Raw genomic sequence first — 22,861 nt, 5'->3', positions numbered from 1 at the left:
TAATTCATCCCTCTCAAGAGTCAACACTACCCCCTCCTCCATTCCTCCATGAGGTGATTTCCTACCCCTGACTGTCCTCAGGAAGGACTATGCTCTCTGGGGTACTCCTCTAGGCCCCACACAATCACAGAACACGCATCCTTTATTGCAATTACTACAATATTTCCTTCCGCTAGACTTAGGTTCTTTTAGCTAGACTTAGGTTCTTTAAAGGGCAAGGATCATGACTTATTTTTTGTCAGAGACACAGTGTATCTTCAAAAGAAACTAAACCTATGGGGTGCTTGGCTGGCTCAGTCATGTTACTCCTGATCTCAGCATTGTGAATTCAAGCCCCATGTTGGGTATAAAGATTACTTAAAATAAAATCTTAAAAAAAAAAAAAAAAAAACCCACAAAAACAAAAAAAACTAAGCCTTTGTATCCAAAAGTTATCATAAAAGGCTTTAATAATGCCTAATGAAAATAACATGCTGAAATTTAAAAGCCTAAAGGTCAATGCCTTAATAATTGGCTAATGAAAAAGAGAAGACTAAAAGATTAGAAAAGAACTATATTCTTACTAATTACTCAACTCTATTTTGGATAAGGAAAAAAATACTGAAAATATTTAAATAGGGAGTGCTTGGATGGTAATCAGTTAGGTACCCAACTCTTGGTCTTAGCTCAGGTCTTAAATTCAGGGTTATGAGTTCAAGTTCTATACTGGGCTCCATGCTGAGCGTGGAACCTACTTTTTTTTTTTTTTTTTTTAATTTTTATTTATTTATGATAATCACAGAGAGAGAGAGAGAGAGAGGCAGAGACACAGGCAGAGGGAGAAGCAGGCTCCATGCACCAGGAGCCTGACGTGGGATTCGATCCCAGGTCTCCAGGATCGCGCCCTGGGCTAAAGGCAGGCGCCAAACCGCTGCGCCACCCAGGGATCCCCGGAACCTACTTTCTAAGGAAGGAATGGAGTAAGGAAAGAAGGAAGAAGGAAGGAAAGAAGGGAAGGAAAAGAAAAGAAAGAAAAGAAAAGAAAAGAAAAGAAAAGAAAAGAAAAGAAAAGAAAAGAAAAGAAAGAAAAGAAAAGAAAGAAAAGAAAAAAGGAAATCTTTAAACAGGTATTATTTGAAAATCCCCTTAAGATTTGGCCTGAATTTTTCATTTTGGGTTTCTTGATAAGGCTTGAAGTGGGTGAGACTCATATGATGAAATGGAATTTGGAACAAGGTAGTATCTTTGAGACTCCAATTCTTCATTTAAAAATCTGTTATGATGATGACAATGTTTTTTGTTTTTTTTTTACCAGAGTTCATAATGAAGTTACTCATATACTATTGCTGGTATTTTTTTTTAAGTTAGGAAAAAATTTTACACTTCAAAAGGCATTCAAAAAAGGAGAAAATAGTGAAAAACCATAAAAACCACAAATTTGGGGAAGGGTTATATTTCTTCCATTCTCTATTCATCCCAAGTCTTTATTCATAGAATCTTAAACATTTCACTGAGTAGGCCTCCACTGTATTTCTAAGATGGCCAGGTGGGAGAATAAGAATCAGAATCTGACCTTTTTTTAAGTTAACGAAGGCAGTTAATCTTTCCTCCAAATCAGCAAACCTCATCTTAACTGGTATAGAATTACTAGATGATGTACTAAATGTACATAAACACTTACAGGTAAATAAAGCAGAGGACATTCAGCTAATGGAATACTATGCATAAAAAGAATGAAATCTGTCTATGCTAAGAATATGGAGAAGGGGCGCCTGGGTGGTTCAGTCTGTTAAGCATCTGCTTTCAACTCAGGTCATGATCCCAGGGCCCTGGGATAGAGCCTGGCATTGGGTTCAGTGGTGAGTTTGCTTCTCCCTCTACCCCTCCCCCTGTTCATGCTCACTCTCTCTCTCTAGTTAAGTTAAAATCTTTAAAAGAAAAAAAAAAAAAAAAAGAATATGGAGAAATCTCCACGACTTAGTAAATGAAAGCAAGGTGGATAAGTACAATATAACCCTCTTCTGCAAAAAAACAAAAAATACACCAATCCAAGGAAAATATTTCTAAATCACCTTTGTGTGTAATCACAAAGAAGATCCTGAAGGATATACACTCAATACCAAAGGTTAATTTGGTGTGGGATGGGGGGAGGTGGTAAACAGGATGAGGACTAACTGGGTTTAGCAAAAAAGAAGGGGAAAAGAAACAAGGGGGACTAAACTTTATTCACAAGGTATTTTCGGAGAATGTATTTTTCATTCCTTATGTAATTTGAAGTCCACATTAGTGAATGTTACAATGAAAATATTACCCTTGTTCCTTTGGTTGACTATCTCCAGCAACTTTTCCACCCTTTTTCCGAATGTAAGTAGCACCAGGAGAATTTTCAAGAGCCTCGACATCTACTTTTAGAGACATACTATCTGATGAGGGCAGGTGTTTACTAAGGCTGGGATCAAACAGGAGTTCAGGAACATAATATATACACACATATATGTCTGCCAAAAGAAAAACTCTTTATGTCTTTTGTCAAAAGTATAAAATTTTCTTAAATCTTCTATAGAATAACAAATCAGATGATAAAGTCAATTATATATTATATATCTAAATAAAGGAGCCATAATCTAATCATTTATTCCTTAAGTTGGTGCTGTGCTTTGAAATGGGGGCTTAATAAAATCTCTATTCCAAAACAACTATCAAACATAGATTTGCTCACTACAAAGGTTTTGACTTGTGGTTGCTTAACATCTACCACTCCATGTTGCATTTGGGAGCACACCCTGACTGAAGTAGCACATGATTCAAACTCAGCCAATCAGGACACTGAATCTCTTATTTTCAGTAAATGTTTGAGATGGGTATGCGACCTAAGAGAGTTCAATCAAAAAGACATTTCAGAATCTTTCACAACTACCCAAATAAAATATGCTTTTTTTCTTTTTTGCTGCTGTACTTGAACCTGATATAAGCTGCATCCTGTTGACCTCATTTTTGCTTCTGGAACAATCAAACTGTGCTCCAAGATGGATCTATTACTGTATTTTTCAGTCATGTTAATCAATAAATTCTCATTTTTGATCTTACTAGTTAGAAAAGTGTTCCGTCTGTTGAAATTTACAACAGAAAAAGCCGTGGCCAAAATAGGTATTGGAAGGGATCTAGCACACTACTTGGGAGCTGTCTGGAAGAATAATCAAAAGGATACGCTTTTGCCTTCTCAGGATCTACAAGTGAGTAAGCAGAAATAAGCTGCGCCAGGGTGTGAATATCTTTTGGATTTTGTCTAAAAAAAGAATGAAAGAAAGTTAATGAATGGTTTATAAAACTGGAAAAAGTAACATAAATAAGCAAAATAATTCCTTGTGTCAAATAACAGCAATAAATTTGCATTTTTACATCTCTACCTTTCAGAACTTACTTCCATAGCTGTTCTAGGTCACTAATTGCCTCTTTCTTCCGCCCATATTTGAGTTTGAAGTTTGCAGCTTCTCTTATCAAGGACAAATGAGCAGAAGATTTGGGCTAAAGGTTCAATAAAAGGAAAAAAAACCTTTAAGGTAGATATCTACCAAGTTCGTGAAGTTACCATATTCATTAGATCTTTAAGATGGCCCTATCCATTAAATTCCTCAAAGTTTTACTGAATGCATGAAACAATAAAAATCACAAAAACATACGGGGAGGGAGGTAGACAAATTATACAAATGATGACCAATTTATGAATTTGGAACACAATCTATCTCTTTTTAGATTATCTACAACTAGAAATATTTTTTCATAATCAAATCTTAAAGATATGTCACCATAGTTCTCAAAATCAATACAGTATGTCTCCAAACACTGATATCCCAACACTGCTAATAGTGCCAACAGTATAAATGCCACATATAGACCTTGAAACTAACAGTGGATTACTGTTGGATATTGCCAACTTATAAAGACCCATACTGGAAAAAATGAAGATGTTCCTATTCCATGGAAACATGAGATACAATTATTGCATGTATTTATTGTTCCACCACTTAGTACCATCCATGAGCTCTCTAGCCACTAAAGATGAGTACTCTTTTTAAAAATTTATTTATTCATTCAGAGAGAGAGAGAGAGAGGGGCGGGCTCCATGCAGGGTCTCCAGGATCACACCCCGGGCTGCAGGCGGCGCTAAATCACTGCGCCACCGGGGCTGCCCAAGATGAGTACTCCTATATGCACTCATGTATTATTATTTTTTGAGATTATACACCAACATAACAAACTAGAAAGGACTTCAAAACCATAACTGAGCTTTTTTTCCTCCATTTTAAAATAATTCTTATTTCTAATAAATTTACCTGGATCTGGTATACTATACTTTAAAGATTAATTTGACAATCCAACAGTATTCCATTCTTTAAACAGCAACTTGGAATACTTCAATTTTTGTAACTTGAGTTCACTACTGCAGTTTTTTATTTTCATGTAAAAACATGCCCTCATAACAATTTACTCCATTTGTTTACCTGATGGTTTTGATACCACTGGATAGCTTGTGTGAAGACCTCAATGGCACTATCAATATCCTCTTCATGGCTGTACATGGTCACTAATGCAGATACCTAACCAGCGAAAAGTATAAATTAATGAATAAAATTCCCCCTTTTCTCCCACAGTAAGTTTTTTGAAAATGAAAAAAACTGGAAAAAAAAAAAAAAGTATATAAAGGTTGTTAGGCTCTCTGCCAGTACCAAATTCATCATAAAATTTATTATCTTTCTAGACCATAATCACTAGAAAATACCATATACAACAGTGGTTCCCAAATACAAAGTGTAGTTATCTATAAAATATAACTTTCCTCTTAAACCAGTGCCAGTTGACCACTAGTGTGTAGCAAGGTAAGTATAATAGTTGAGAATGAGTGCTTAGAAAATTAGTTTATATACTAAAACACTGTTGCAACTTCCAATGTATGATCAGTGAGGTACACATCAGCATGGGTAAACTTCCATGATAAGTTCTATCTGGCCTGAGCTAAAAAAAGCCAGTGAAAGCCTTGGCTAGTGTGTTGGAAGGGCTGCAGGGAGACCCATGTGGCTAGAATGGAGTGAGAATGGGAGTAGCAACATGAGATGAGGACAGAAAGAAACAGAAACAAGAAGCTGGATCTTTGAGAAAAATCAATAAAACTGATGAATCTCTGGCTAAACTGATTAGAAAACAAAAAAGAAGCCCTGAATAAACAGTTTCATGAATGAGACAGGTTCTACAGATATTAAAGGGATAAACAGGACATACCTGAATAACTTTTATACCAATAAATTTAACACTGATGAAGTGAATAATTTTCTTGAAAGGTAATAAAAGGCCAGATATGAAATATCAGAAACATCTATATTTGATTCTAATACTGAAGAACTGTAGTCCAATCTTTAAATATGAAACTTCAAAAGAGAAAGCACTACCATAATACTGTTACACATTTACTAAGAGCCAACTGTAAATAAGCTGTGTTAGAGGATACAGACATGAATAAAAGTCCCTGTTCGATAAATGTAAATACCACCAACGACAGCATTAGCCTCTACTTAGAAATAGATGCTTTCATAGCTGTTATCAGTGGTCTAAACCTGCAAAGCTTGAATCATCACATAACAAAAACTAAATTGTTTGGCCACCACTATCACTAAACTATTTTAACTCAAGATACCACACTGAAGACATGATACAATAATTAAGATAAGAAATTCCCTATATAGGTCTTAGGTTATTTAAGGTTGGGTTTTAGTGATAATATGAGGCCTAAATAGTACTTGGTATATTTGCCTAAATAATGAATCAATGCAAAGCAGAACACAAAATGCCATTAAATGTAGAGCAGATAAGTAACCTATTTTACCTACTACTCCTATAGTATGAATTAAAAAGAAATTAAATACAAAGAAACATTAAACATACCAATAGACTGTTATTCTACTACTTTTTTAGTCTTAAAATATTTTGGTTATAAACTCACCATGCCTGGTTTATGCTTTAACTCTTCTATGCTTCTCAATATTAGACATGCTTTGGATATATTGCCTTGAGAGATTAAAAATATCATTATCACACAGAAGAAAGCATTATTATTATAAAAAAAATAAGAAATTTAAGTCACATTTTGTAATATCTCTAAATACCCAAACTTTGGGATCTTGGGGATAATGTGCTCTATTTATTCTTCTTACACATACATAAAGAAAATGAATCCTAAGAAACACTATATACCTTGCTTACACCCACAAAGAAAGTTAATGGCAGAGATGCTATAGGAAAGGAGTCTTGCAACTCCCACCAAGTCTGCTGAGTTCTATTTCAACATTTTTCAAATTCTAACTTAAAGGACATCCTATCCTAAAGACCTTGAAACATGTTACTACACATATGAGTGCAATGGAAAATTTCCTACTGTGTTAAAATACTTTCTACTCATTGTACATATCAGTAATGTAACCTTTCAGAATCTTTAAAAACAAAATAGAAATCAATGACAGCTCTTAGTAATTTTAGTATGATAAATAATCCTCTCAAAAATAAACTGAAAACTGGATAAGGAAAGAAAATAAGGGGAAAAGCAAGAAAAAGGAGAAGTGGGAAAAGGAAAAAGAAATAAGGGAGGAAGGTAAGGAAATGTGAGAATAGATAATGGGGAACAACAATGTTTCTTTCTTTCTTTTTTATTTAAGTTCTCTTTATGCTCTGGGGCTCAAACTCACAAACCTGAGATCAAGAGTTGCATGCTCTACCAACTAAGCCAGCCAGGTACCAAGACCAACAATGTTTCTCAACTTTGTTTTTATCACTAAACACTAAGGGAATCTTGTAAGACTTTTTTTTTCCCTCTAGTTGTCAACTATTCTCATCTTTACCCGTGGAATTTTCATTTTAGCCATCATAATATCTGTAATTTTTTTTGGCCACCCCCCAAACAAATGATCCCCATCCCACCCCTATATCGAGAATGCGTGGTCTATGCCAGAGACAGAACTTTTTATGATAAAAATGTCTTTATCTATGTTGTTCAACTAGCCACATGTGGTTATGAAGCCTCTGAAATGTGGCTACCACAAATGAAGAAATGATTTTTAAAATTTCATTTAATTTTAAACCTAAAATAGCTACATGTGAAAGTGGTACCAAATACAGACAACACAGCTCTAGATAATCATTCAAGGCTGGTTCAAATCATGGACAAAAAATACTAGTCAAGTTTTCTGTAGGATTAAAAAATGTCAGTTTTCCCTGCCTCTTCTCCGAGGATGTGGGTCATAAACTATAAACAAAGTATAATCGGCTAAGAAAACTAAATGCAAAGTAACCCTTCTTTCATGCAAATACTTTCAAGTGACAGATAATGAGCATTTCTACATTGAACATATCCACGAAGTTTAAGTATGGTCTTTTGAAACATAGGATTTCTTTGCTTCTAATTACTTTCAAGGCAGAGATTGAGAATTGTTCCAAAAATTTAAGAATAACCCGAGCAAAAGCTGTTTGAAACATCAATGATTATGCTTCATTATGCAAAATTTTTAAAACCACATAACTCACAACTACTTCAGAAACATTTCAACCATGTTTCCATTAAATATTTTAACCATGATGAAATAACTATTAATACCTTGGGAAATTTTCAGCTGTGCCATGGTCAGCTTAATTTCAGCTGCATTTTCTGGATGCTGATCTGAAAATTCCTAAAGTGTTTTTAGTTGGAGAAAAGAAAAATCTCAATTTACACAACTGCACACATTTCAATGATCATTTCTACATAAAATTTAAAATCCAGTTTTAAAAATTAAAGTTCTGGTTTCAGGTCTGGTTAAATTAAAGTTCTGGTTTCAGTTCTGGTAAAGGTCTGGTTTCAGGTCCAAAATTTCAATTCTGGAAAAATTGTATTGGATATCTACTTATTTGATATCCATTTTTTAAAATTATGCTCTGGAAGTGTAATAATATCAAGTTCCAGGAAGTCATTAATAGAGAAATAACAATTAATATTACACAGTTTTGTCTGTTTAAATAAGATACTCAGATGCTGCCTCCTTACTGAGAATTCTTGCTAGGCAACTTTGCCCTTCAGGATGGTTCTAATTTTATCATGTTCAACTTTCCAGAGTACAGTACCCTCAGGAATTTCAAACATGTAATGTAACAGCTGATTTAGGATAAAAACCAAGTCACTATCTCTGTAATTGAGGTTTTGGATTAGGATTCATTGGAAAATACATTATTGAAAAAAGAAGTTAAGCATATTCTGACATTATAAACCTAAAACAAACTAACTCATGCTAAATTGATCTCCAAGTGAAAAGCATTCTTCAGGGTTTATGGCAACCATTTACTAATCCAAACTTTTTTTTTTTAAAGTAGGCTCCAGGCACAATGTGGAGCCCAACACAGGGCCTGAACTCACCATCCTGAAATCAAGAACTGAGCTGAGATCAAGAGTTGAACACTCAACCGACTGAGCTACTCAGGCGCCCCATAATGCAAACTTACAAAAAACAAAGCTGTAGCTCAGGAATTAACCAAGTGACATTTGGAATTTGTCTAGTGGTATGTTACCTATTAGTTTTCCCGTTTATTTACAAGTTTGCAGGCTACTATAATGAAAATGAAACAAGGATGCTACATAACACTTCATGAAACATTCAAATAATTCCTTTACCTGAAGCAGTTCTATTGCTTTTGTGTGCTGCTTTTCACGGCAGAGCTGGGCAGCTTGGATTAATACAGGCAGGAGATGCTCAGGACTTTGGGACTGTAAACTGGCAGATATTTTGCGGCACTGTTCTGCCTAGAAAATAGCATTCCACCCGCCCCCCGACAACAAAAATAAGCTGGTTAATTAAATTAATGAAATGAAATGAAGTGAATGACCAAAAAGAAAAGGATGGGGGTGGAAAAGGAAGGAAACTCAGCTGAAAGACAATAGCAAGTGAAGAACTATCTGGGGTAAAAGAAGTGGTTTCTATGATCTATTCTCAATTTTTTTCCTATAAGAAAAGATTTTCATTTACTAAATTTAAGCTAGAAGTTACAAAAGCATTTAGGAAAGAACTAGTTCTCAGGGCAGGGTGAGGGAGTGTGCAGAAGATCAGAGAGAATCTTAAGCAGGCTCCATGCCCAGCTCGGAGCCTGACGCCCAACACTGGGCTCGATCTCACAACTCTGAGCTCATGACCTGAGCTGAAATTAAGAGTTGGACATGTAACCAATTCAGCATCCAGGCACCCTGGAAAGGACTAGTTCTAAATACTAATTTGGATGCTTATATTCCACAGTTTTGTTTAAAAAAAGAAAATACAAGTATCAGCCTGTGCTTAAAAGCAACAAAATGCATAGGTATTTCTTGCTAAAGTATTCAAAAATAACCTGGCTTAGTTCTAAATAATAAAAATGTTGCTGCCTTTCGCTCTCCCACTGAAAACCTCTGCTATGGAAGAGTTTGAAATCTTTATAGAATTAATGCATATTAGAATTAGAATTGACCTCTTTAGCATTTGTAACTTGAGTAATTATGTACAAACTAAAACGAAAGACAAATCTTAACCTATAATCACAGTCAACATCTTTGATCATTTCCACTTTAATTCAGAGACATTAGAAATATGATAATGAGAACAGTACCTCATTTACAAGTATGAATAGTATTCTCTTCCAGCTGTAGACTTTTACAAAGAATTGGGCAAATTGCTTGTTTAATAAATAAAATCTACGATATAGGACATTCTAAAAAATACACCGGTGTAAGACAAGAAGCATACATAGATTGTACTGATACTTCCATTATGCCTTATACCATACTCCAAAAGGTTTAGCTAGGGCAATGAGAGGTTTGTTACCTACCTGATTTGTGTACATAGCAAGTAAAGCTTTGTTAAATTCTATAGCTTGCAGTTGTTTCTTAGAAAGCTTAAACTCTACTCCTTCTGCGTTGGTTAATTTCACTTTCTTCTTGGAGTCAAAGACATTTTGGTCCTGACAAAGAAAAGTTCATCTGCTATTAACAACAATCTCAGACTTCAACTCTTAACACTTGAGGGCTTTATTCCTCTTCCATTTAGTTATTTTGTACACAAGAAAGCTTGGAAGATAATGCATCTACCTGGTTAGATTGTTTAAACCCCTGAGACGCATGTAAATTTGTCTTGGGTTCTTAGTTTTCTTTTGATTTATCCTTCCACTATTAACTACTTGTTTTGAGTTTTGAAGAAAAGTACTCACAGACAGAACGAATCTTACAGTGGAAATTAGGACTACAAAGATACAAAGAAATCTGCAATCTACAAACTATGCCCATTAAAATTCAGATGACAAATGAGGAAATTCTTTCCTTTTTCAAACAGTCATTATGTAAACAAATCATTAAAATTCAGAAATAAGTTCACAACTCTTTTGAAACCATTTTTAGTAAAAAATGCAAATGTAACATAGCTGTTTTTCTTTTATGTTTTTCTTTTCCTTAAGGTTCTTCTCACCTAAGCAGAAGCTCAATTTCTCAAACTTCTGTGTGCAGCAAACAGTGTTATCTGCCTTTAAAAAGTCTTGTTAGAATTATAGAACGTCACTTACTTTTCTAGGAAGACAAATTACATGCATCTTGAGGACAAAAGGAGCATCTGAATGTCTACTGTGTGCATAGCCTTCTAGCTTTGTTAAATACCATATTTATTTGCAAATAAGTGATACCCCATGCTTTTTAAACCAGGCCTTCTACTAGTTTGAAGACGAAGGAATCTAAAATAGGTATCACTTTTCCTGAGTGTGAAGCTCCAAACCAATGTAAATTTATTTTAATGTGCATGAGAAAACTGACTTTCATATAAATCAATTCTTAAGAAACCAGATTTCTAGTTGGTTCTCCTCTGTACTATTTTAATACTTCATCATCCATGCCACTACCAGACTTCTTTTAAACTTTGCTATCTTCTCTTAAACTTCAGCTTTTACTCAAAAATTTGATTTTTCAAGGCCTCCCATACCTTGGCATCATTTAATGTAACTTTAAAAAGTTTTTAAATAGCTAGCATATATGTATCCTCTAACTTCTATTTTCTCACTTTCTTTCCACAAGTCATAAGTATTTCTCCATATGTTCACTTGCTTATGCTGTTTATACCTTCAAACTGTAACCCTTCTTCAAGGGTGAGCTACAAATTTGCCAGCCCAGAGATCTTTTCTTTCATCAATAATGGCAGTTAAAAAGTAAAAAATTTAACCATGTAAATTTATTTGATTACTTATGTGATTTTTAAATGATGTAATGATTGAGTTTCACATTTCTTTTGATCTATTGCATTCAGCACTATTTTGAATAAAAAGTCCGTTAACTAAAAAAATTTCTGTATATAATTACAAAAGATTAAGATATTTTGTGTTTCACATGCTGTCCTTCATAATTTTATCAGGTAAAAAGAATTTATCCTCACTGGCATTTCAAATAATTCATTTTTTTTTAAAGATTTTATTTATTTATTCATAGAGACAGAGAGAGAGAGACAGAGACACAGGCAGAGGGAGAAGCAGACTCCATGCAGGGAGCCTGACGTGGGACTCCATCCAGGGTCTCCAGGATCACGCCCGGGGCTGCAGGTGGCGCTAAACCGTTGCGCCACGGGGGCTGCCCGCATTTCAAATAATTCATAAACACATGCAGGTATATAATGCTGCTAAGATTTAAACACCAGAATCAATTTTTGGAAAACTAAACTATGCCAATGGCCTGCAACATCCTATAACTACTAGTCTCTAATGCTATTATCTCATCTCTGGGGACCATCTGAATTTCTGCTGTAAGAGGAGAGAGGTGCCATGAAGGAGTCAGAGACTAGAATCTGAATCAAAGTTCTACGTCTAACAGGCTGTGACTTTATATAAATTACTTAACTCCTTCCAGCTTCAGATTATATTCCTACAAATTAGAGATAAGTACTACCACCTAAAAATATAATTCAGAAGATGAAATAAGATGGCACTTGAAAAATCAGACAGCTTATCAAAAGAAATCAAATGTTAACTTTTCTTATTTTCTACTGAATTGAATTTCAAATCTGAACTTCAGATGTTCTTCCATTAAAACAATGTTCTAAATGTTGGTTAATTTTACTAGTATAGTATTCTTTAGGATCATTTATATATACTTGTAATATTTTACATGTGGTTTGGAGGTGGGTAGAGAAAGAGAATCTGTCCATGTCTCCCCTCCCCCAAAATGAAAACCACTGGAAAGAAAAAAATTATATATAGGAAACTTGTATTCAGGATCACTAGGTGAAAAAGACATTTAAAACATACACATGCTTAGTTTAGAAGTCCACAAACAATTTATTTTTCAATATATAGATTCTCGATATTATCAGAAACTGGGAAAAGGGTAAGATAGTCCAGAGCCTGTAACTGCAAAAAAGTTTTATTACTTGAACATAGCTTACAGAATCATCATTATGAAAGTTAAATTGTGATTGTAATTTTGCTACAATTGGACTGTGTCAGGGAAAAAAGAAGTCAACCTAGAAAGAAACGGAGGTAATATGTTTTCAATGTAAAATGTAAGAAAGCCATGGATATCCCATACCTTGTTAATAGTAATGATGTTATTTGCAATCACTGCTAGCAATCCCACATCTGTTGGCCTGTGAACAATAAGCAACAGTCAAAAAGAAACAAACCTTTAAAAAGAGACTTCATCCCCTATAAAAGGCACTTCGTATTAATAACTTACTTTAGTTTTATTATCTGATTATAAAGTTGCAACGCCTCCTCTGTACGACCTTGAAGCTGCAGAATATAAGCCATCTGCCCATGAATGATGGCCAGTTCTGCCTGTGGGTCTTCCTCAGTCCCATCCTAAGTAGAAAAAGAAACTTTTTTCCCTTGTAAATGCTCCAAAAATTGATCTCCATATCTTTCAAGTATTCCAAACATTCCAAAGATACACAATCTTATAGACAACATAAATTTTCAGAAAACTTCCCTTAGAGTCAGTTTGTTAAAATTTGGGAATCAGATAAAGGTGATTCCAAAAGTAAATTACTGTGTAAACAGGTGTGAGCCAGAAAACAATAAAATATTGGTGAAAAGGGTAACAAGTATAAGGATTTTGTAATGACACTACTTCACAAGTGTCTTTAAGGCAATTGGAAATCAAGACTGCTGGATTATGTGGTTCATTTAAGAAATATGCATGAAATTCTATGAAAGGACCCATATTCAAAGACCTGAGCCGTACATCTAAATTAGAGAATAAATTTATATTAATATAAATTTAAAATAAAATGTATAAGGCATATAAAAATTCTGGTATTGTAATTTCCCAGCCTGAGACTCCATCAAATAAGGATCAAGAAGATTTTTACTATGATTTACATTTAATAAATCATCATCTATCTCAACAAGTCAATAAATAACACCCTATAAATTTATATTAGAAGTGTAAAATTTGGGTTTAACGACAGTAGAATACTTACAGAATCTTCTGATAATGAACGGCGGCAAAGATCTATAGGAAAAAATGATTTTAAAATTAATATTGCAGGGTAATTCCCATTTTTTTCACCATTCTGAGAAGTAAGAATTAAATTCTTGGGATGCCTGGGTGGCTCAGCAGTTTAGCGCCTGCCTTTGGCCCAGGGTGCAATCCTGGAGTCCCAGGATGGAGTCCCACACTGGGCTCCCAGCATGCAGCCTGCTTCTCCCTCTGCCTATGTCTCTGCCTCTGTATCTCTCATGAATAAAATCTTAAAAAAAAAAAAAAGAATTAAATTTTTAGGCAGAAGATCTCAAGATAATTTTAATAATAAGCAAATTTGGAAATTATTAGCATCAATTACGTTACATAAATACTTCCAGTCCCTGACCATTCTAGTTCTCTGGCATTTTTCTTTCATTTGTAATCTCTGCCTCTCTCATGAATGAATAAATAAAATAAAATGTTGATTGCAAAAACTCAATGACAAAAAAGTAGTAAAACAAAGACAATAATCCCACCATCAAGAGATAACCACTGTTAGCATTTCCATTATTATTATTCTTTTTTTTAAGATTTTATTTATTCATGAGAGGCAGAGAGAGAGAGAGAGGCAGAGACACAGGCAGAGGGAGAAGCAGGCTCCATGCACCGGGAGCCCGACGTGGGATTCGATCCCGGGGTCTCCAGGATCGCGCCCTGGGCCAAAGGCAGGCGCCAAACCGCTGCGCCACCCAGGGATCCCTCCATTACTATTTTTAAATGCAAATGCACACTTGCTTTAGAAATGAAAGTGCCATGAAGCCTCTCTTCTCCATTTAATATATTTTGGACATCTTAATGTTATAATAAATACAGATCTACATTATTATTATATTTTTAATCAAGGCTCTCTTTAAAAAAAAAGATTTATTTATTTCAGAAAGAGACAGGGAGGAAGGGAGGGAGGGAAGGAGAAAGGGAGGAGAGAAGCAGACTCCTCACTAGGCATGGAGTCCATGCAGGGAGGGAGGGAGGGAAGGAGAAAGGGAGGAGAGAAGCAGACTCCTCACTAGGCATGGAGTCCATGCAGGGCTGGATCCCACAAACCATGAGATCATGATCTGAGCCAAAACCAAGAATAGGACCCTTAACCAACTGAGCCACCTAGGAGCCCCTAGATCTACATTTTTATTTTAAATGACTGTATGGCAATCTATTTTGTGGTAATGGCAAAACTTAGCCAATCCTCTTATAGGGCAGAAACTCATGTTTCCATTTTTTTCTTATGACCATCCCTTTAATTACCATTCATAAAAATATATATGAATTTAAGTATTTCCTTACAATTAATTTCATTTATCTAATTATTAATTACTTTATTTCCTTAAAATGAAATCCTTGGATCAAAGGGTATGCAAATTTTAAAATATGCCACACATCACCAAACTGCCCAATGTAAAGTTGGTATTACTTTTATACTCAAAACTTCTGTGTATAAGAGTGTCCTTTTCCATATTACTGTCAACACTGGGTATAATCAAGCTATTATAATTCTCAAACATATTTTTCTTCTCACAATGCTCTTTTCTTTTTTTAAAAAGATTTTTATTTATTTATTCACGAGACACACACACAGAGATAGAGAGAGAGAGGCAGAGAAACAGACAGAGGAAGAAGCAGGCTCCATGCAGGGAACCTGATGTGGGACTCGATCCTGAGTCTCCAGGATCACATCCTGCATGTGATCCTGGACTGAAGACGGCACTAAACCGCTGAGCCACCTGGGCTGCCCTAACTTGTTTTTATTTTAACCTTCAACATTTAGAATTGACCCTGCTTCACCTTTTTTTCCTCCTCACCATCACCACAGTCCCTATATCACTATATCCCTGTATTCCAGGAACATATGTATGCAGAAGAAAAGTTTATATGTTCTTAGAGTTAAAACCAGACATAAGCTAGTAAGACTAGTTTTCTTTTTTCTTAATTAAAAGCTTCAAAGCATGTAAATGTTGTATATGAAAACATACTATATGGAGTTAAACTGTGCTTGAATAGTGTTATCAATATAAATAATGTATGTGTATGCATGCACATACACACATAGGCACAGCAAATTATCACTATATTTGAGTACCAGTTTAATAATTACCAATATTTATTAGATGCTTATATTATATGCCCTGTACTGCTGTAAATGCTTGACATTAACTCAATTTACATTTAATATTCATAGCAACTTATTAAAAAGCCTTCAAAAAATTAAGGTCTGGTGTGGATGAAAATGGACAAGTACTCTGGCTTAGGGATTAGATAGAAATAGGGGAGAGACATGTTAAAATGCTAAGAGAAAGATGAGATGAATTGTGAGAAATTCCCACTGAATCAGTAATTTCTGTTAATAAACCTCACAAAAATCAAATGCAGTTTCTGGAAATACTGTTTTAAGCTATATGCACATTACAATTACACAGAATTTTAATAAACTTCCAACCTTCAGCTTTTTGTAGGATTTTCATTGCCTGGCTCAGCTGGCCTTGTCCTATCAGTGCACATGCAGCATTGTAGCATAGTTCATGTGTGCCTTCTTGGAGGCCCAAGTTTTCCTGTCATGGAGCAAAATACCAGTCAGACACTAGACAAGAATACTGTTTTATAGCTGTGCGGATATACAGAGATACTCACTGGAACCACTTTTTCCCAATTGCTTTGAGCTGCAACAACTGCTGAAAGGTTTGTCTTTCTCTCTTCATCATAATCATCTTGGGAGTTTCGGACGAGATCTCTATATACTGCTAAGCATTCATCATAGCGTTCTAACCGGTATAACTAGGGAGAAAGATAGCAAGTAAAAGATCAGAGGAGAAGACATCATACAAACCCTTTTTTGAATCACTAAGTAGGAAATCTAATTCAGCATGATATGGGCAATCAACAGGTTTTTCTTTACAAATTTTCAATTAGTTCTGTGTGCTACTAATACTTTCAAAAACTTGCAATAAATGAATCTCCACTAGATTTGTGGTCATGATTCAGATAGAAAAGTCATTGTATTTACCTCCTTTTTTAGGTTAGGTAAGTGCCTATGTGAGTTGTGAAAGAAAATCTTTCCAAAGAAATCATGCTGTTAGCTAAACCTGAGTTTTTTTTTTTGTTTTTGTTTTTTTTTTTAAAGATTTATTTATTTATTCATGAGAGACACAGAATGAGAGACAGGCAGAGACACAGGCAGAGGTAGAAGCAGGGATGGGTCTCCGGGATCACGCCCTGGTCTGAAGGCGGTGCTAAACATCTTAGCCACCTGGGCTGCCCTAAATCTGACTTACAATGAAAAAATTTTCCTATCCATAAAATGATTATTAAGCCCCAGTGAACGGGAACAAAACTAGATGTTAACAAAAGGACTTAATATTTCCTAGGAGTTTGCAGTATTTAATCTTATTTTCTCTTTCCCAGAAACCAGCTAGTATAGGGTTAGTGTCAAGTACACAAAACATAATTCCTGCTTATTTCATTCAAGTTGTTCTCAAAGGGCAGTAAGAACTGTCACTCTTGGTATATTATGTCAAGTCAGCTATATATGACAGGGACTGGTACCCTTCATCAATCTCAAAATTTGCCTTAAATTTGGAATTTACCCTAAATTTCCCAAGCTTACTTTAAAAGTTCTTTATAAACTTATAATCCATGAACTTGTTCAAATCTTTCTCCAACCAGTATGTATTGTTAAAACTCCTACTATCTCTTGAGAATACATTTAATTCATTAATTGCTCTTACTGACATTTTAAAAATCTTTGAGAGGGTTTTGCTAGTTCTAATAAAACATTTCTGTACTCTCATCATTAATAGCTCTATTTTTACCTTAGGCTTACTTATATGCCTCCAACTCTTTCAGAATAAAATATTTTTATGGATTTCAAAGTAGCTGAAGTCATCCAAATTCTTATCATTATTTACTTTATTTTAACCTTAAACAAAATGTGTTTAAAACTAGAAAGAAATACAATTTCAAAACTGTGTAAATATAACCCACTGGCCTTCATCTTTCCAACGAAAAAGTCAAAATTTCATAGGATGTTTTTAAGTTTCTAATTACCCTGAAGGAGTAATTTATTCATAGAATACTACATATGCAACTGTTTGTGTGAAGATCAAGAAGAGGGAATATGTTCAAACCTCAAGAATTGGTTTGGTGGCAAGTTTTGTGGAGCATCAGGATGGGCTGAGGTTCCTCATCCCTGCTCCTTATAGGTACAGTCATGCTCACCGAGGATGATTGTCAACAGGTATTTTAAAGCAGTAATTACCACTTGTCCATAAAGCTCCTTTAGTTTGTCTGTCTGCTGATTGGCACTTTCTATTGTCTTCAAGGCATTCTCAATTCTGTTCAGCCTGTACTCACAATATGCCTTCTCAAAAGAAAGCGAGTTACTGCAAAAGAAAAAAACCAGTATCTGATCATTAGCTAACACTGCAGAGCACACACTATATGCTGGATGCTGCTGTAAGCACCTGACTTATATTAAGTCATTTAACCTCCATTAACAACAGATAAGGAAACTGACAAAGTTTAGCAATGCCTGAAAATTAGTTCACAAGTGGCAGAGAAAATATTACATCCATTTCCCTTGTTTCTCTTGCTTTTGTGGATAGTCTTAAAATTACTGGACTTTTGAAACAAACATTTAAGAATGAAATAATGAATCAGCTAAATAACTAATTGTCTTAGATAGAAAAACAACCTGAACACTATTTTATTTTTTTCAAGGTTTTGTTTTTCAGTAATCTCCTCACCCAACGTGGGACTCGAACTCACAACCCCAAGATCAAGAGTTGTGTGCTTCACCGACTGAGCCAGCCAGACACTCCTGAACACTATTTTAAATGGGTTATTACAGAAGTTTCTTAAATCTACTAATTAAATAATAAGCCATATAAAGCTGCTTTAAATGTGTTCAAGAATCAAATGAATAGCAAAGAAAAGGTAACTAAGATCTTAAAAAAACATAGTACTTGAAACCAACCAAACTACTGGTAAACACACAACTACAAAATCACTACCTATTTATACTGACTTAACTCATCTACATTAATGTGACAGTTGATACTCATTTTGGAGTTTTAACCATAATTCATGAGGAAAATATTTATCAAGCAAAATGACAATACCTTTTATTTACTAGCCTAAAAATTATTTGCAAATCTACCTATGTCACAAAATGACCAAAATTCAACATATGGTAGTATAAATATGTTTACTAGAAAGCAGAATCCCTTTTACTTCTTTTATTTTTAGTAAAGTGGGTTTGTTAAAAAATATTTTATTTATTTGAGAGAGAAAGAGAGAAAGCACACATGCACACAAGCAGAAGGAGGGGCAGAAAGAGACCTAGGGGCAGACTCCCCACCTGGCAGGGAGCTCGACAGGGAGACTTGATTCTAGGACCCTGGGAACATGACCTGAGCAGAAGGCAGATACTAACAGACTGAGCCACCCAGGTATCCCTTTTCAGTAAAGGTTTAAATGATTTTCAATCTATCTGTATAAATATGGCTCAAACTACTCCAAAATCAAAAAGACCTAGAACTCTAAGTTTTACTCCCATTGTTATTCACATCTACCCCACTCCCCTTTACCTCCTACAAATGACTATTTTTATTCAGTTTCTCCAGCTAATGTTTATTTTTGCAAATACAGGAAAATACACATATAAATTTTTTTAAAGATTTTATTTATTTATTCATGAGAGAGACAGGGAAAGAGGCAGAGGCACAGGCAGAGGGAGAAGCAGGCTCCCTGCAGGGAGCCTGATGCGGCACTCAATCCCAGGATCCTGGGATCACCACCTGAGCCAAAGGCAGATGCTCAACCACAGAGCTACCCAGGTGCCCCCACATATAAATTCTTATATCCTCCTTTTCTTATACAAAAAGCATACTATATAGTTGTTGACCTGTGAGCATGGATTTGAACTGCATGAGTCCACTTGTATGTAGTTTTTTTAATATGATATACTATCTTAGATGTATTTTCTCTTTCTTATGATTTTCTTAGTATCATTTTCTTTCCTCTAGCTTACTTTAATACAGTACATAATGCATATAGAAATATGTTTATGTCATCTGTCAGGCCTCCAGTCAATAGTAGGCTCCCAGTACAGTTTCTGAGGAGTTGAAACTTATACAGAGATTTTCGACTGTGTGGAGGATTGGTGCCCCTAACTCCTGAGATGTTCAATGGTCAACTGTACACTGCTTTATAAACCAGAATTTCACAAAAGAGTAAATATGCTGCAAAAAAACTTTATTTTATACACATTTCTTCGGGGGTTTAGGCATGACTGTAAAGAAAAATCAAATTACAGTAACAATTTAGAATATAAATTCACATTTCATGAAATAATAAATGAAATAAGTGAAAAAGATGAACAACAACAAATGTTATATATTCTAAAGACTGCTAAAGAACTCTGACACTGAACAATCTTGGCCTAAAATCCTACCTCAACAATTCTCAAAGGAGGTAGGCACAGAGATCAGGCTAAGATTGCCACACCATCCTAAAGGTTCTACTTATATATCCCTACCCTACATGTTCTAGTCCCTCTGCCTTTTTACTTTTCTTTTTAAATTAAGCTTCTGAGTTGTTCTTATGGCCTCCAAGAATTCATTATGCCCCATATCCTTCAGTAGTTTACCTGCTTCTTAGTGGTTCCAAGGAAAGACAGATAAAGAAAAAGGCTCCCTAAGGCAGAAAAGAACAAAGATACTATTGCTAAGCAAAAATGGAAAAAAAGTGATTAAAAAATCACTGAATAGTGAAGGGAAAAAAACATGGAAATGGTTATAGCGATGGTAGCCATATTTCTAATAACTGCACAAACAACTAACTAAATCACTTACTTGGCCAACACTTTAGTATGAGTATTGATGACATTCAAGGCTTCCTTGAAACTTCCATTTTGGATAAGGCATACCACTTTACAGTGTAAGGCAGTTACATCATCCTTGTTGATCTGCAGTACTAGAGAACAAGAAGGGACATTTACATTTTATTGCAGCAACAACAATTAGTTGAAATGTTAAAAAAAAAAAAAGACTGATCTTCATTTTTAACTTAAGAAGTGGCAAAAAGACAGTTACAAATTAGTAAGATTTCCAATGAGATAGATTCCCTAGATGCATGTACCAAAAAAACCAAACAAACAAAAACTTTTTTTTTTTTAAGATTTTATTTATTTATTCATGAGGGGGGGGGGAGAGAGAGAGGCAGAGACACAGGCAGAGGGAGAAGCAGGCTCCATGCAGGGAACCCGACGCGAGGCTCAATCCTGGGACTCCAGGATCACGCCCTGAACAGCTGAGCCACCCAGGGATTCCCCCACCCCCAATTTTTTTAAAATAATGAAATAAAGAAAAGAGAAGCTATTTTATCCAGCTTTTCCACCTTAGGACACATGCTACATCCTACATTATTTCATTAGTTCACAGAGAAAAAAAAAATTCACGTAGAATTTGGAAGCAAATGACTTAGGTTTGAGCATAAGCTTGTCATTACTGTCTTTAGGTCTCGGGCAAATCATTTCACTGCCAAATGTCAGTTTTTTGATCTGCAAAACGAGTATGAAAGTTATTAAGATTAAATAAGAATACTTTAGAAAAATCCATAAGCTGTGAAGTATACGAATGCAACTTATCTTGCTGGCAGTATTTTCAAAAACCATTCAAAATTTCCCCTTTCATCTAAGACAACCGTCAGAAGACAGGGAAGGACTCAGGCGGCAAAGTTTCAAAGCTAAACAGCTGTTCAGTGTCAAAATGACCACAATCATTCCCTTTACCCCTGGGGAACATTAGGAACCCAATTCTATGTAAGAGTCATAATGAATCTTTCCCAATTAAGAAAATATATATTGATAAATCGGGGGAAAAAAAGTGCTGATTAAATAATTCCTGCAAGGGATCCCTGGGTGGCGCAGCGGTTTAGCGCCTGCCTTTGGCCCAGGGCGCGATCCTGGAGACCCGGGATCGAATCCCACGTCGGGCTCCCGGTGCATGGAGCCTGCTTCTCCCTCTGCCTGTGTCTCTGCCTCTCTCTCTCATAAATTAAAAAAAAAAACAATAATTAAAAATAAATAAATAAATAAATACATAATTCCTGCAAAATACTTACTACACTGCTACTGAATGATACTGGTTGCAGGTTTAGCTAAAGGCTAAAAGTTAATTCAAAACAAGTTTAGGAATCAAATGAACTCCAGTAAGTAGCTATTTTCCTTAATGTCTGAAATCACCCAAGTGCACTGTGGCACAATCACTACTTCTTTACGTGAACAATAGGATACTGAAAATTATTTATACAATCCTGTATGCTACTGACACACTTTGTATGTTATTACTGCCTTAAACAGCCAAACCCGGTCTCGGTAATCACTTTTTCGAATCTACCAAATATAGGCTGCATGTTCGGTAAAGAAGAATTCGGCAGGACAGAGAGCACTAAAGAGCATGGCCCTATGGCAGTTACACAGTAAAGGATAAATGAATGCAAGGAGTAAACTTCACACCAAAGGCAGTTGACTCGAGATTATCAGGGGTCAAAACCAAACCAAACCAAACCAAACCAGGCCAAACTTTTCTTGCCACGTTATTGCGAATGTCACTGCTTTCACACACACACACACACACACACACACACACACACACACACATCTTCTGATCTGATGACACCGGAGAGAGAGTGTATCTATGAGAGTGACAGGCCTAACATCCGGATCCAGCCCCTTCCCCTCTCCCCGGAGTCTACACAGCAGCTTCCACCTCGTTAGCATCAGCTTCTCAACTACGTGTCCCTAAGCAGGTTCCTCCCTCCGAGGCGGCCGAAGAGAAAAAGCTCCCTCAGCAACACTGTCTTGATCACTCCTCTAAAAGGAAAAGAGAAGAGGCGGCGACGTGAGATATCCGCGAAATAAGGAGTAAAAACGGAGGAGACGAGAAAACAGTTTGAAAGAGGCGCAGGGGGTTGCGGTCTCTTTAAATTCCACCGTCGCTTCCCGCGGTGGGTAAAGAGGGAAGTACACGTGGCTCTAGGCAGCCCTGGCCCCAGGCCCGGTCAGGTGGAGCGGAGGGGCTGCGGCTCACGCGCGCCGTGTGTTCGGGCCCCGGTGCCGGCGGGCGGCGGGATCTTCCACCCCCGCGTCTACTCGGCGGTGGTCGCGCGCGCCCCGAGGCGGCCGCATCCTTCCTGCGGCCGGGGGCCGCCCCAGCGCCCGCCTCGACACTTACTCTTGTTGACCGTCTTGAGAGCGCGCGTGAAGTCGCCGTTCTGGCCATAACGGTTCACTTCACTCCAGAGCGCAGGCACCGACACCCCCCCGCTGCCGCCGCTCGCCATCTTGGAGGAGACGCGGGG

General features: G+C 36.1%; 1 protein-coding gene across 1 annotated transcript in view; it reads right to left on the bottom strand.

The window, feature by feature from the left end:
* SRP72 (signal recognition particle 72) overlaps positions 1-22,861 on the bottom strand; it is a 29,532-nt gene extending 6,671 nt beyond the window's left edge. The window contains 16 exon segments of the mRNA NM_001003264.1: positions 2,291-2,428; positions 3,188-3,265; positions 3,401-3,504; positions 4,482-4,577; positions 5,975-6,039; positions 7,619-7,691; positions 8,666-8,794; positions 9,847-9,978; positions 12,575-12,632; positions 12,722-12,846; positions 13,467-13,498; positions 15,942-16,053; positions 16,133-16,276; positions 17,757-17,880; positions 20,353-20,473; positions 22,735-22,861. Coding sequence (NP_001003264.1) covers positions 2,291-2,428; positions 3,188-3,265; positions 3,401-3,504; positions 4,482-4,577; positions 5,975-6,039; positions 7,619-7,691; positions 8,666-8,794; positions 9,847-9,978; positions 12,575-12,632; positions 12,722-12,846; positions 13,467-13,498; positions 15,942-16,053; positions 16,133-16,276; positions 17,757-17,880; positions 20,353-20,473; positions 22,735-22,843 — 1,640 coding nt within the window. The 5' untranslated portion in view covers positions 22,844-22,861.

This window comes from Canis lupus, chromosome 13 (assembly GCF_011100685.1).
Source record: "Canis lupus familiaris isolate Mischka breed German Shepherd chromosome 13, alternate assembly UU_Cfam_GSD_1.0, whole genome shotgun sequence".
Lineage (NCBI taxonomy): Eukaryota > Metazoa > Chordata > Mammalia > Carnivora > Canidae > Canis > Canis lupus.
The sequence above is the reverse complement of the archived record's forward strand: the minus strand, read 5'-3'. Positions and strand labels throughout refer to the sequence as shown.